General features: G+C 39.1%; 1 protein-coding gene across 6 annotated transcripts in view; it reads right to left on the bottom strand.

Annotated features, from left to right (window-relative positions):
* Positions 1–1,336: 1,336 nt before the first annotated feature.
* The window catches only part of LOC135480113 (bromodomain-containing protein 3-like), a 37,665-nt gene continuing 22,613 nt past the window's right edge, over positions 1,337–16,388 (bottom strand). For 5 of the 6 annotated variants that reach the window (XM_064759871.1, XM_064759874.1, XM_064759872.1 and 2 more), the window contains 9 exons: positions 12,055–12,092; positions 8,764–9,109; positions 7,974–8,072; positions 7,310–7,576; positions 6,570–6,655; positions 5,465–5,611; positions 5,085–5,176; positions 4,595–4,742; positions 1,337–3,569 (listed from right to left, as the gene is read on the bottom strand). In XM_064759871.1, the coding sequence (XP_064615941.1) occupies positions 3,504–3,569; positions 4,595–4,742; positions 5,085–5,176; positions 5,465–5,611; positions 6,570–6,655; positions 7,310–7,576; positions 7,974–8,072; positions 8,764–9,109; positions 12,055–12,092 (1,289 nt within the window). In that variant the 3' untranslated portion in view covers positions 1,337–3,503. The remainder of the gene's footprint in view (positions 3,570–4,594; positions 4,743–5,084; positions 5,177–5,464; positions 5,612–6,569; positions 6,656–7,309; positions 7,577–7,973; positions 8,073–8,763; positions 9,110–12,054; positions 12,093–16,388) is intronic. The other variant, XM_064759875.1, reaches the window with a different exon arrangement.

Genomic DNA, 16,388 nt, shown 5'->3' with positions numbered 1-16,388 from the left:
CCGGTTTTCCGAAAAAAAGTTCTGATCTGGCATGCTCTAAATCAATTCTGTCAAGAAAATGCCAAAAAAATAACATGAAAATATGTTATATTGATTGTATAATCAAGTATGTCACATCATCCAGGACATTTTTTTTTGTAAATAGTCTTTGCTTTGTACCTGTAAAACAAATAAAACTACCGGTCTTGCTTTTTTCCAGCTGAGACACCAAAAAAAAATACTCATTTCACAGGCCAGTCATAATCCGCCCCCAAACAAACGAGAAGTGAAGAGGCAATAACATAACACTAGGAAAAACACTTCAAGACGTTTAGAGTCTAGCCTACAAGTTGACACACAGCATACTTACATATGTATGCATATCACAATGGAATGAAGACAGAGGGTATTAAACTGAACACTATTCACTGTACACTGTTGCTATTTTGTCTATTTTAAATCATCAGGTCAACTTAACGAGATATTTGAATATGAACAGTCAGCATTACATAGCTATTTACACAGCAGGGGATTCCCCTCAAAATTCCCCATAATACATATCCTTTAACTACTTTTGGTATAAATTACTGCATTGAAGTCAAGACCCCAAAAAACACTGGGGATTTAAACATAACCAGAAAAAAAAAAAAAACACCAACTTCAATCTCAACTATCAAATACAACGGAAGTGTTGTGGTACATATATTTGCAATACAAAACACACACAAGTATACGTGCATTTACTAGTTTGCTCATTTGAGGTGACAGTCGTTAGTGATTTTATTGCAGGCTTATAAAGCCTAGCTTATTCAGCAGTGTGCTACAACCATATCTGCCCAATCATATTGCATGCCCAAAATAAAAGTAACATTATAGGTTTGGAATGAATTCGGGCCTTTTTGTAGACCTCTCTCGCCCATTATTTTGAATCGAGACGAAGTGGGTGATTGTAGGTTCCTGGTATGATTCATTAATATTAAAACATCCACGAAGTTAATTAAACATTTTGTAGTCATTTGAAAGGTAGCACTTTAGTTATATACTGCCTACGCGTAGATGTACCATTATTATCAGTGCTAAGGATAAAAATAGTGAACTACCATGTGTGTATCTTTACCATTATTATTCAAAGACCAATTATTTTCCCTCCGGACCAAAAATATATTATAATTTTTGTCACTCAATACTGAACCCTTTTGGAGTGCAGATTAATTTCAATTTTAAAGAAACTTTCCAATCTCTGAAACTTGCAACAGTGAAAAAATTGTGGTACACATTTCTTTGACTGGTGAAAAGATCGCAACATGTTTCAGAAATTTTGAATAGGTTACAGTGCTAGAATAAAACTTTTTCTCTCCTCCCCCCCCCCCCCCCAGCAAGAATTGCCTTTATTTTCTTTTTTAGAAATGAGGTTTGAAATGTATAGGCTGTGTCAGCTTGTCCAGAGGGCTTCGAGCCTCATGAAATTTAATTTTCACCTGGAATTCACTTTGCATGTACACATATTATTTTCCACTGCAACTATGCAAAATTTGGTTGAAATCTGCCCAAAGTTAACCTGTATGGACTGAAATCAATACAGATTTTGTTGAATGTACCTACACGGAGTTAACAAGTAACATGCTACTGAATCATCTATTGAGATGCCAAGCTAATATCACACGGAAGACATCAGTTATGTTCTCTCGAGAGATTAAATCTGATTTTAGAGCCAGCAGGTTATCACTATTTAACTTTATAAACTGAACTTTACAGCCAACTACATATCTACTCTTTTCATCATGTACAACATGAATAGAGTCTGTCCTGGAACACTTATCTCTATGTATATGTAGCACCAACAGAGTTGTTTCTTCAACATTTCCTGCGAGCAATCAAACACACCTGAACTAATGAATCAGAACAGTACTGTAGAATTTTGCAGAAACATAACTCTGCCATAAAAAGTCCATTGGTAGTGGTGTCAATGTAATGAAAGCAGTTTTAAGCTTGTACTTGATCTACAGGAAGTATTGTTCACTTTCCAAGCAACACTAAAGCAGTCTACGAGAGCAAACAAAATTAAACTGCAGACCCAACTGTGCATAGGAAAGAAAATTTACAGAAAACTGACAAAACAAAAAAACAACAAAGACTCTCAGCCTATGTTAATCTCGATAGAAAAATTACAAATTCACACATGTAATAGGCACAGTGGTCAATATGAGACAGATTTGACTGAACAAAAATTCAATACACATTCATATTACACACTATACATGCAATGGCTTCTCGACAAGTAAGAATAGAGAAGTGGAAATAAGGGGTGACTTATTGTATGGAAACTGTGTGACCAAGAATTTATCATACACATCTATTGCACAGTATGGTACACTCTATACACTAATGTACCACACACAGACTCCGCGAAGTGCTGCAATAATTTAAACGCACCCATCATTGGGGGGGGAAAAATTCATCTGTAAACCCCATCATTTCCAATTGGTTTAAATTACCTTTAAAGTCAATTATATATATATATTTATATATACATACAGATTCTACTCAGGACAAAGTAATGGAACTGAACAGTTAATATATGTAACTTCTTCACACGCTAGGTGGAAAAAAAAAATTGAAAAAAAAAAAGCCGAAGTTTCTCCCACAAAGAAATGGATTCACTGACATTTCTACCAACCACAAGTCAGGAAACGTCTGCCTTTATCTTTGTCTTTCTAAGTTAATATCAGTTCTGCACAGATGTCCTACCAACAGAATACTTTAACACCTCTTGCTCACTATAGTCTCCCATACATTTAACAATCATTTGTAAATCTCAAAACACGTCCAGCAGACTGAATATGTCCTCACAAGGAAATGCTCTTATCTTGGATTATAACAGGCTCCTCTAGATTTCAGGGCACTGTTTCAGCCAATCAAAACATGCTTAGTCATAACAAATATGCTCCCAATAAGTTGACTTGTCCGAAAGGTCATGCTCGAACAAGCTGTTCACAATTGCAATTTATCCGAACAAAGTGAAGTTTTCTAGGAACATTTAGGAAAATCTTTGCCAACTCTCATGAAAGCTGCTTGCCTGTGACTGACTGTCTCCTGGGCACATCCCATCACAGGAATAAGCTGACAGCTGCCAGAACTCTTTAATGACACCAGTATCAGTAAAGTTAACAATCCCTGGCAAGTTGCTGGAATACAGTCACGGGTATGTCCAGTAAATCTGTACATTTGTACACACGCAGTGCCTAACAGGCGTCCCTGAGGGCCAAGGTTTTTCTCCTTTTGCTCGTTCACAGCCGAGCAAAGTCGATGTCGAATAATGCCACAATCCTGTCTCATGCTGAAGCCTTAACTATGCTTCTCTAGAAGCGGTAGGCAGAGGTATAACCAGACAGACAGCCTGGTCAACACCTCAAAGGTCGCTTCAGCATGTGTGGTACAATGCTGAAGTAGTGACTGGACACCACTACTGCATCACTGTTACATAAGATGAATGATGATGCCAAGAATGCCAAAGTGTCATGTCCTCACATCATCTCCTCAAAGGAAGCCATCAACTCACTCTGTTCATTCATGTTAATTTGGTTAGCCATCTGTAAATGAGAAAATAACAAAGCTTCAATTTTACTGAAGTCAAAAATGGTGACGTCTAAATGAACAAGGTCATTCTGTGTCCAGAGGAATCAATGTGTAAATACACGTATATAAATATGTGCCCACACTTTCTTTAACGTTAATTTAGAAGAATACTCTGGAATGATGAGATGACATTTGCATACTTGAAGATATACAGAAGATTTTGGCCAAAATATCCACTGTCGCTAATCAAATAAAGTTGTCTATATTCACAATGAATAGTTTATATCATTGCCTTTCAGCAAATATGACTCATAGCTATACTATCTGTTTTGTTTTGTTTGATTTTAAAATCTGAACAAGTTGTAATGTGACCTGTTCAATAAGTTTAAAGAACTTTAATAACATATGCACAGATGAGGCTTATATCTTGTGAAAAGTCATTATTTAGGCCATTTTAAAATAAAATAAGTGATCATTTAGGCTATTCTAAAATAATAAAATAATTTTTGGCCTAAAAATCTGTTGAAAATCAATATTACCACAAACAAAAGGTGCTGAAGTACACTTAACGTCTCTGAATTGATTATTCAAGATGATAGCCATAAAAGCAATGTTTTTCTCCTCGATAAATATGGATTTGTACGAAATGCAAAATTCCAATAATTTGTGGAAACATCACATGCCTGTGTAAGAAGATTTGCTTATTTTTTGAACTGGTTACCTGGAGGGGAAAACTACTACCCTTTGACAAGTATATGTGCGGGAAGATTTTCACCCGAAAAGCAAGCTCAAATTTCTTGCAAGGTTACATGAACAGCCCTTCCACTGCCGATAAGTGTTCATTGTCTCCGTCTGAGGCTGGTGTTCAACCATGCAGCATCAACTGTGCAGCCAAGACACACACACACACCCACTCTCACCCCAACACAAAAATGCCTGTGGCACCACCGGTAGTCAGATATGACTGATTTAGTACTGCTTTATGTCACCTATCAGTAATAACGGAGACAAATAGTAGTAACGATTTTGTGCTTCTCACCGCTTCTCTCCTTCGCCTCTCCTGTTCTTTCATCCTCTCTCGCTGTTTCATCGCAGATGCCTTTTCTTTCTCCTGCTGCCGGTTCATCTCCTCTTGTGCCTTGAACTTTTGCCTGGCCAATTCTAGAGCTTCCTGCTCCTGAATCTCCCTGTAGTCATCAAAGAAAAAAGTATGTTTATTTTTATAGATCTGTTTAGGTGCTAAAGGGACTTAGATGTAAGAAACGTATCTCGGCTGATGCGGGACCTGCAAACCCAACCACACTAGTGAATTCTTTCCATTAGCTGGCTATTAAATCTACTTGGTTCCCAACTAGTTTGACACATACCAGGATGGATGACATACCTGATCTTATGACAATAATTTCAGGTGTAAATATTGCATTCAATGATTATCTAACAGACCTGGTAAATCAATGAATCAAACTGATTTTTAAAGAACACATACACACTCTCTCATAAATCTATACCAGCATGTCAACAACTCTAACCTCTGTCTTTCTTTCTCTAGTCGCTGTCGTTCCCTCTCTGCATGAGCTTTTTGAATCCGCCGATGCTCTTGCTGTTCTATCAAAGCCTTGTTCTGTAAACCAAGTCATTCATCACTATTAAACACATGGTGGACAGAGAATGGATTCTTAGCAGTTAGACGAATATTATATTTGCATTTGAAAACATCACTCTGCTCTTAAGTACAAGAAAACCTATATTTTCTTTTCTCTTTCCTGAGGACCTCTATATTAACGAGACAGGGGAAAGTAGTAACAGTTTGTCAAAGCATTACTAAAAGTTAATTGAATAAAACAGCTTAACAAACATCAAATGTTATCATTAAGATAAAAATTTGGACCAATATTACTGTGTCACTCACCCGCTCCAGTTTTTCCTTGGCTTGCTTCTTAAACATCTCAAAGCTCTGCATGGCAGATGAGGACTTCTTCTGGGCTGAGTTTGAGTGTTGTGAGGAGAGACTGGCCAGACTAGACCAGGAACCCACATTCTTCAGCTTTATGTCCTGCTGTTATCAAAACACAATCAACCAAGGATCTGTAGTGAAGTGATTTTTTTTTTTTTTTTTTTCCTCGAAAGGGTGATCCACATTGTCTTCAAATGAACTGACTGTTATGAAATGCCATATTCACTTAATATTATCACTTAAATATGGGAAGAGGAAGCTCGTGGGAACCACCTTTACATGTGACAGAAAAACTTTTCTGCACCCACAGGAGATTTTCACCTGCAGGCCAAGCTTTAAGAGTGCCCCATGTTGGTGGAATGCCTGTGGTTCTCCAACAAACGTCATGTAAGATCACACCAATCTTTTATTTTCTTTCCAGCCACATGTACACCAAATCCTAATCAATTAAAATCCACCAAATAAAAACGTAACTTTAGATGAAAATTGAAAATGTAATTTATGACATTTTTAAGACTGAAATGTCTTCTTCACGTAGTTTCACCATAAACCTCCCAGTTTCACATATAAACCTCACAGAAGTTCTACTATGACCTGTATAGACCTGGCAGCATTCCTTTAATAATGCCCAACATGAACTATGTGGCTGAAATTGTTGAAGATTTAGGATAGGCGTTTGCACCTCAGGCCAAAGGTACTCTGAGTAGAAATGCAACTTTCAGAGTAAATCCAGAATGAAAAATCTCACTTCAACCATACCCCAGATTCTTATAGTATTGTCATGTTGCTTACCAAAGATGTCATTGGTTTTGAAGATAAGACTTGCTGGGAATCCCTGCTCTTAACACAATGAGCCAATAAAAAACTCAAAGAGACAAAAAGGATGTGCAATGTGGGGTAGATCTAGTTAGACAAGTGTTTTCTCCACATAAAAATGCCCTGTGCATCCCTAAACCAACACCTCCAACCATGATATCAAATTCTATACCTCTTATTTGTCACACAAAATTTTCAGTATTCGTTTACTGTTCACATGACCAATGCCTTCAGTTCAAGATACCTTTTTCATGGCATTTAACGAGCCTTTAGGGTCTGATTTGCCACCATCTGTTCCTACACCAAATGATACCCCAACACCACTGGCGGCTGGAACAGAACACACATACAGTCAGGGGGGAACAAAATATACAACGCTGGACACATTGAAGGACAGATAAAAGAATACATCAAAGGGGAAAGGTAATAACACAGATGATGTATCACTCAAGGTATAAATCAGGAACAGATTACACATGGCCTGTTTTGGCTTCACGGAAGTCTGAAGGATTTTAAATCTATCATTCAGCCACGAAATTCTGTGGAATAGTTCCAACAAATCACTTAATGCAACACAACAGGATTCTTGCCCTTTCTTCGTTCCAAAAATTTACAATTATGACTTCTCAATGGCCTTTATTTCCAGTTTCTACGCAGTCCCCTATGTCATAAATAGGTAGTTGGTTGTTGGGGTTTTGTTAAAAATTGTTGTTTTCATTATTATTATAATCACATGACAATATCATCTCATTGAAGCAGAGTAGTATCAATGCTGACAAAAGTGTTTAAACTGAATAAATTAGTATGGCTTGACGCCAAATCAACAATATTTTGGTCACATCATGAAACTTTGAATTGCTTTCGCATTAATTTTTGGGGGTTCCTGTGATTTCTGGATGAGACAAAAGTCAGAACAAAACAAGTCTGGCTTTATTGTAACAATGGTTACAATCCCTTAAACACATCTATCTATCAAGCACTTACAAACAGTAGCTCCTGGCGGAACTGGCTTAGGACTTGGGTGGGGGCTATTAGATTCATCATCATCCATGAAGGCGTACGGATTAGGTTTAGGCTTCTCATGGGGTGGGGAGATCTCGATGGGAGAGGGCACCTGTAAAGGTGACATTGACTCCTGAGGGTGGAGCGGTGACATGACGTCCAGTGAGGGTGGGGGAGGGGTCAGCGCAGGCGCATGGCTGGATGGCAAAAGAGGATTCAGGTTGCCGTCATTTGTAGATTGCACTGGAACTGCAACAATGAAAACAGAGTAACAGTTAAATGCAAGCAATTTCATAAACAGAATCACATTCAGGACTGGAAAAAAAAATAGTGATTGTCTCCCTTGGTCTGATGATATTTGACCTGAGATTTCGTTCATGACCAAGTTACACAGTTTTACCGAATCTATGTATCACTTCCGTTGATCTATGAATTTTAGGTATTTTAAAGGTTGTGCCAAAGGTGGGATGATATTTTACTGAAAAAATTAAGTTTCAGCAGCACAAGTTATTTACGGCCTTTACAAATGCACTATTCTGGACGAAATTTTAGATTAAGAACAGTATTCACGGCGTAACTTTTCGTCTTTCCCTTAGGTTTTCTTTATATCTTAAGTTAGATTTCTACAAATCTGTGTGGGACTTACTGATATTTTTGCCCTGGGGTTTGGCTGTTGCCATGGCAGAAGGCCGACTAGGTTGCTGCGGTAAACTGTGACTGGCAGGGCGCACAGGAGCCGAGAGAACTGTAACACAGCCAATTAATTAGAAACTCAACATCAATGGAATGAACGTTACATTCTTAATGGGTTATCTGCCTGGGTTTGCGTTCGTTTTCGCACCGCACTCAACATCACTCCAATGAACGTTACGTTGTTCATGGGTCATTTGGCTGGAGCTCTACTGTTTGCGATCATTCCACACCGCTTGTCCAGTCGAATTGGACTATAGACAACAAAATGTCAAGGTTACGATAAGGTTTGGATACCCATGATGTTTAGGATGGGAGATTTGTTTGAGTTACACAGTAATGTCTTGAGTGTTGGAGATGCTGTCGGTGCTTATCTCAGAAATCTTTCTTTACACCTACTTATCTACGTAAATTGTCTACTTCATTTTCTTTCTGCGAGATATAAAGGGCCTGTGGATATAAGCCAAAATTACTGCATCTACATGTGTAGACTTGCTTTAATAGATGTTCATAAATATACATGTAGACTAGGAGAACAATACATACCAATACAGAAGAAGGGGGCATAACCTGAATAAAACATCTGCCACATATTTGTATTAATACAACAGCACATTCCACTGGCTAGTATTAGACATAGGCTCCATCCTCTTACACAACACTTGACCAAAGTATTCCTGATGAGTTCACCATGACAGTGAGCTGAGATTTACACGCAGTAAGCAGGTTGACGCTACTGTACATACCTATAGGGGGTGAGGCTGGCATGGGTTGTATCACAGATGTCGGCAGTCCCGTCTGTAGAAGAGGAGGGGACATTTGGGGCGGGGACAGTGAGTCCTCCAACGCAGGGGGGTTGAGGTGATGGGGTGAGAAAACAGGGGGTAGTGCTGGAGGCAGAGACTGCACCGGGGGCAACGGCTGCATGGGCGGCAATTGTGGCGGGTGCATGTGAGAAGGAACGGCCGAGCTGGATGTGGGGACGTGGGACGGTTGGATGGCCGGCTCCCCAGATTTCACAGACATCTTGTTCAGGCTACTAGAACCGCCTATCGTGATTTTCACTGGTGGGGACATGGCTGGAGATCTCGTCTGAAAGAAACATTCATTAAATTCATTACTAAATGATCAATGTACATGAACATAACTTTCCAGCTGAGGGGGAAACTCAAGAACAACACAAGGATATTGCTCTGTTCTTAATGTTTCTCTGTTCCAAGGGCAATAAAATTAAAAATACAGAATTTTTTTGCAGTGGTATACTTTAGTACCATACACATAGCACACACAGCACTGTCGAAGGAGTAAGTGGTAGTTCTATTATCAAAACAAAATGGTCAAAAAGTCACTGAGGTAGAACATAACTGTCACCTTGCATGACACTCCTGTATTATCCTAACAAGTCAGTGAGGTAGAACCTAACCGTCACTCGTGTATTACCTTAACAAGTCAGTGAGGTAGAACCTAACCGTCCCTTTGCATCTCACTCATGTATTACCTTAACAAGTCATTGAGGTAGAACCTAACCGTCCCTTTGCATGTCACTCCTGTATTACCCTAACAAGTCACTGAGGTAGAACCTAACCATCACTTTGCATCTCACTCCTGTATTACCCTAACAAGTCATTGAGGTAGAACCTAACCGTCCCTTTGCATGTCACTCCTGTATTACCCTAACAAGTCACTGAGGTAGAACCTAATTGTCACTTTGCATCTCACTCCTGTATTACCCTAACAAGTCAGTGAGGTAGAACCTAACCGTCCCTTTGCATCTCACTCATGTATTACCCTAACAAGTCACTGAGGTAGAACCTAACCGTCCCTTTGCATGTCACTCATGTATTACCTTAACAAGTCACTGAGGTAGAACCTAACCGTCACTTTGCATCTCACTCCTGTATTACCCTAACAAGTCACTGAGGTAGAACCTAACCGTCCCTTTGCATGTCACTCCTGTGTCACCCTAACAAGTCATTGAGGTAGAACCTAACCGTCCCTTTGCATCTCACTCCTGTATTACCTTAACAAGTCACTGAGGTAGAACCTAACCGTCACTTTGCATGTCACTCCTGTATTACCCTAACAAGTCACTGAGGTAGAACCTAACCGTCACTTTGCATCTCACTCCTGTATTACCCTAACAAGTCATTGAGGTAGAACCTAACCGTCACTTTGCATCTCACTCCTGTATTACCCTAACAAGTCACTGAGGTAGAACCTAACCGTCCCTTTGCATGTCACTCATGTATTACCTTAACAAGTCAGTGAGGTAGAACCTAACCGTCACTTTGCATCTCACTCCTGTATTACCCTAACAAGTCAGTGAGGTAGAACCTAACCGTCACTTTGCATGTCACTCCTGTATTACCCTAACAAGTCACTGAGGTAGAACCTAACCGTCACTTTGCATCTCACTCCTGTATTACCCTAACAAGTCACTGAGGTAGAACCTAACCGTCACTTTGCATGTCACTCATGTATTACCGTAACAAGTCAGTGAGGTAGAACCTAACCGTCACTTTGCATGTCACTCCTGTATTACCCTAACAAGTCACTGAGGTAGAACCTAACTGTCACTTTGCATCTCACTCCTGTATTACCCTAACAAGTCACTGAGGTAGAACCTAACCGTCACTTTGCATCTCACTCCTGTATTACCCTAACAAGTCACTGAGGTAGAACCTAACCGTCACTTTGCATGTCACTCATGTATTACCTTAACAAGTCACTGAGGTAGAACCTAACCGTCACTTTGCATGTCACTCCTGTATTACCCCTAACAAGTCACTGAGGTAGAACCTAACCGTCACTTTGCATGTCACTCCTGTATTACCCTAACAAGTCACTGAGGTAGAACCTAACCGTCCACTTTGCATCTCACTCCTGTATTACCCTAACAAGTCAGTGAGGTAGAACCTAACCGTCACTTTGCATGTCACTCCTGTATTACCCTAACAAGTCACTGAGGTAGAACCTAACCGTCACTTTGCATCTCACTCCTGTATTACCCTAACAAGTCACTGAGGTAGAACCTAACCGTCACTTTGCATGTCACTCATGTATTACCTTAACAAGTCAGTGAGGTAGAACCTAACCGTCACTTTGCATCTCACTCCTGTATTACCCTAACAAGTCACTGAGGTAGAACCTAACCGTCACTTTGCATGTCACTCGTGTATTACCCTAACAAGTCACTGAGGTAGAACCTAACTGTCACTTTGCATCTCACTCCTGTATTACCCTAACAAGTCACTGAGGTAGAACCTAACCGTCACTTTGCATCTCACTCCTGTATTACCCTAACAAGTTTTTGAATCAAACAAGTTTCGAAAAGGTCTACATCATACGATCATGGATATTGTTACTTTTGATTTTATCCACGACTTACAGTGTTTATATTCCCAATTGTTTGACAAATTTATATTTGTGATGTGTACAGTGATGGTTAAGTTTACATTTCAGATAATTTTTTCATCAATATTCAAACTTTCATGCCTTTATTTGTCCACAGGTGAAACACCAAATGCATGGCATATAGAGTGTAGTTTGAAGGTTGCAGGCTCTAGACAATAAATTCACCACAAGGCTCCAAATGGGAACGTGGGTGGCCAGCTTATGGACAGTCTTGCACTGAATTTTGCCATTTTGTGATGTGCATGAGGGCAGAAATATATTTGAACAGACTGTTGCAATGTGATGTGGTTATGCCAGGGATTAAACATGTGCATTTTGGTCAGAGAAAAACGAACTATTTAACTGAATGACCACAAATGGAGTTGGGTACAGGCAGTACTGTAATTCAACCTTTTTGCTTGCTTGCAAGATGATTATTAATTCTGAAGGCATTTTTCTGTTTAAACGGATAAAATTACGTTTTTTCTTAAGCCTTGAAATTGGCCAACCCGACCAATGAAGTTTTGTCGCCAAAAACAAATAGAAAGGTACATAAATTGTTCTAATAGTCACTCTTTCATATGAGAGAAAGTTGAGGAATTTGGGATAAGTTTGAAAGAGCCAGAGTTCTGAAAGGACCTTACCTGGTTAACTGTTGGCTTTGGTTTCTTCTTGGGAGACTCTGGAAATAAATAGCTTGTATTAAATATTTCTATCAGCTGGACAACATGGTGATGTTTGAACTAGTGTGATACCTTCACATAATTGTTACAATGTCTGGCAGCAAAGGAAAATCACCGCGTGTTCAACATTAACTGTTCGTAAGATTCTAATGTGTGTTTGGAACATTGTGTAATGTGACCACTATATCTATATGAAGCAAAAGTTTCCACCCTGTTTTAGTGCTGCCTCAGTGCAGTGCAGAGCAGACACCGGCCTGGACACCCAAGTCTTGTGCATTTCCCCAGTCAAGTTGCAGTTTCACAATGCCACAGCAAAGATTCCCACACTGGACACCCCCAGCATTAAGACTTATGACCTGTCAACCAGCACTTGGGGGGGGGGGGGGGGGGGGGGGGGGATTTATCACTGTGGGGCAAAATGACCACATGCTTGTTGTTAAGGAGACATAGAGAAGATCCTGTTTACTATCTATTTTCACACTTGAGTCTGAATAGTATGTCGTATGACATATTTTTATAGTTGCTGTACCTTGTTGCTGTAATGACACCCAGATCTTCCCCAAGTCATAAGCAATCAACCACAACAGGGCAAGTTTTGGACATAATTTACAATGGACTTGGCATGAATGCGGACTTATTTGTTGGCTCTGTAGTATTAATTGTTGGTTAATACTTTAACTTTAAAGGAAAGCCATTCCACCAAGTATCCGACACAAACCAACCACTCCACTGATCAGGATACTCCAATGGTATCTAGTGCTGTTATCCACTACCGAGGGGTCTGAAAAGATCCTTTGTCAAGTAAATGCCTTTCATTTATTTTATTTGTGTTTAAAGCTGCATTCAAGAATATTTCGCTAATACAATGGCTGCCACCATTATGGTGTGTAGATGAACTGCGCTGAAGTGAACTTTGTTTACCTCTTTCAAGTCCAAATTTTGATTCTTGTATGTTATCACTACATAAATGGCCATAAACACCAAACAATCAACATATTCCTGGGTATTCCACAATACTGAATAGCTCAGGTGTAAAAGTGTGGGATGTACAAGTCACTGATTTCTGAGACCCTTATGCCATTAACCTGAAGCCGTTGAACTTCTTGTGTTACTGATAATGTTAGTTACTCAGTGAGAGGATACAAAAACATATAGGTTCAGTGCCTATCTCATTGGGTGAGGCGTCAATGAGGATTCACGACCCCATATGTTATCGTCTCGCAGAGTAACTGTGCTGCCACTTTATCCAGCAACAGATCCATCACTTCAACACAGCAGAGGGATATATCGGGCAATTGTTCCAGTGGCCTCACTGTTTTAAGGTCTCAAAGGGAGGTAACCCTGTCAACACAATGACATGGCATCAGTTGCAAGATTCTCCATGTTGCTGTCCAATGAAAAGAGTACTTTATCGCAAGATGTGCCTTCTTTGCCTGCAGATGAAGTTACTCATTACCTCGAATTGTTCCCTTTGACAATTGAGCCTTCATGTATATGCATGTTGATATGCTGAAAATTGTCCAAAGCAGTAAACAAGTTCGAAGTAAGTAAATGCTGCCTCGGCTAGGCAATATCATAAAGCTCAACAGCTGTCCTATTTCTCTTGCCCACAGAAACCTTTATTTAAAACTAGAGCCCAAGGGTTGTGAAATGGGTCAATTGTTCTTCTAGTTTTATTTTTCTTGTAACTAATCACCAATTGTCTTCTAGTACAATTTATTGGTATTCTCCACCCACAAAGGGCCTAGCCATTATTCTGTCCGTAACGGAGGACCCGGTCCCACCTTATTATGACATGACTTTATAAGAGAATTCATTGCACCAGAATGTCATATGATATACTGTCAGATGTAGACATTTTCCCGAACTTTTTTTGCAATTAAGTCGTTACCATATCTGTTAGTTCGGTTAGTGTGAACATGAAAATCTTCCTTTATTTATGCCACTGCCGTATGTGGCAACATATCATAATGCAATACATGTTTTGGTCCTTACATTGTATAGTTGTATCTCAAGAGTACAAATATGGCACGGACACAAAATACATGTACAATCTGAGAACCTTTTTTTTTTTTTTCTTGATCTTTTCAGGATTATATCCGAATGATAATCACATATGGCAAACGTAATTAAATGCTCATTCCACAATTTAGTAGACCACTTATTCAACGGGCCATGAAAAACTTTGTATAAGTTTGTTGGCATTCAGGCAATTAGGAAGATCAACTACTGGGCACTAACCCAAAGGCATCAAGCAGTGCTACAGGTAATTTTCAGAGGTAGTGCGGTACTCCTCCAGGAGATAGAGTACTAAGTAAGCCCGCTGCAGTACACATATTTTGAAAATATTCAACACTTCACAATTTCGGGTCCCCAGCAATACGCCTGGAAAATGTGAAGTTGATTGAGTGAAGGGGGTTGAGAAAATCTAATGACCTATATGTGCAAACATGTGCATACATGTATAAGCCTACCGGTACAGAAATTCTTGTAGTCACATATAAGACTATAAGTATGTGTATGTACATGTCAACTGCCTAGAATTACAACTTGTCTTAAACATTCTAGAATAAATCAATAATTTTAGCTCTTCCTCACGAGGACTGAATCACACTTATAGGCCTACATTTATTTGTTACACCTCAACCTGCAGGCCTACCGGGTTTATTCCAATAACTCAGACAACTTCGCCTTTTTGTTTTGTTTTGATAGCAGGGGTTCCAGTATTATTTTATTCCAAGTTTTTTATGGTAACTTGCCAAATGCTACTGGTAGTTTTTTTTTTTTACCTCTCGAAACATTTCTGTGTACACGAACATGTGCCGTTTTTGGGATCAAAACAGGATACACTTGTTATGCTAAATCCAAATGTAGGCCTACATTAGAAGACAAAATTTACTTTTTGTGCTTTATTTATTGGCAGTATATATTATAAATCTAAAATGTTTCTGAACACTACCTGTTTTCGTAATTGTCGTATTGCATTGCATTAGCTTCTCTCCTCAAAAATCATCAATACATGTACACGTTGGAAACTGGAGCCTCGATGGTACTTAAAACAGAACTGACGAGCAGTGTAGAATTAAAACGTACACTGGGAGGGATATTGGGACGACTATTTCGTTAAATGCACCAACACGTCGTACTTGGGTGAAACTACTTCGAACAGCTTCTTCACATTTTTTCATGCATCTATAACAGACCCATAATAACTGCTTCATAATACAAAACAGAAAAGAAATGTCTTCCTTTCTTCACATGACATAAACCCTGTTAGAGGCTTATACATTTGAATAAAATTCTGAACATGGCCCAAGCATGGGAAAGCAAAAGTTGTCATCACTTTTCCATCATGCCAACTCTGAACTATAGATGTTGGTGTTGCAAATTGTAGGAGGTAATGAAACTATTTCCTGTCATATATCCATCTAGCAAGCTTTGATTCTCAATTATTAGGCATGCAACACTTTGCTTTTTTTTTAATGCAGATTGGTTGATTTTATTTTAACATGGAGGTATGAAGTGATATTTTTAATATGGTGTTACAGATCCTAAACTACCAGAATGTGCTCCAACAGAATAAATTACATATTAGAGGACCTGTCCATTGTTTTTGTAGAATCAACTGAGAAAAATCTAGGATATACCAGATATTTATGAAGGACTTCAGAAAAGAAATCTGGGTAGCATTCACTGTCATGTTCTTGATCACACAGCCAGAAATATGGAGACAAGGCCTGTCACAATATCCCATTATTTATTCAGCCTTTTTCTTGTCCAGCAAATGTTTATTCCAGAGCCTTGGAGAAGTGGCAACAACAGGTATAGTTTTCTTTTCTTTGGAGAACAGATTTTAAACCTGCTTACAACAGAGCTTTTGACAACCTTACTTTGCAGACATGTATACTGCCAGTAATTGAAATAAAATGTAGATAGCCATATTAAAATCACCTAGATAACACACAGCAGCAGAGTTGTCACAGTATTCAAAAGTCTGGCTGGCAAGCCTTGTCTTAAAATAGTGCAGAACCCTCATTTGCTATGTGGTATATAGGTGATTTGAATATGGCAAGATATGAGCCATCTATTTTAAAATACTGTTATGAACAGTAAAAAAAGTGCGTTGTGTGAAAATTGCTCTGCCCCTTTTTGTTACAGGTCCTGGGCGGAGTTATTCTTTCAAGCAAGACACACTCCCTTTGTGTTAATGCTTCCTCTTGATATAGGACACAAAAGAAAGGCATCTAATCTGGGATAGGAACTCACTGGTCAACATGTAAATCAGCTTAATCTTT

The sequence above is a fragment of the Liolophura sinensis genome, chromosome 13 (assembly GCF_032854445.1).
Source record: "Liolophura sinensis isolate JHLJ2023 chromosome 13, CUHK_Ljap_v2, whole genome shotgun sequence".
Taxonomy (NCBI): domain Eukaryota; kingdom Metazoa; phylum Mollusca; class Polyplacophora; order Chitonida; family Chitonidae; genus Liolophura; species Liolophura sinensis.
Note: the sequence above shows the minus strand (reverse complement) of the source record. Positions and strands in the feature narration are given on the sequence as shown.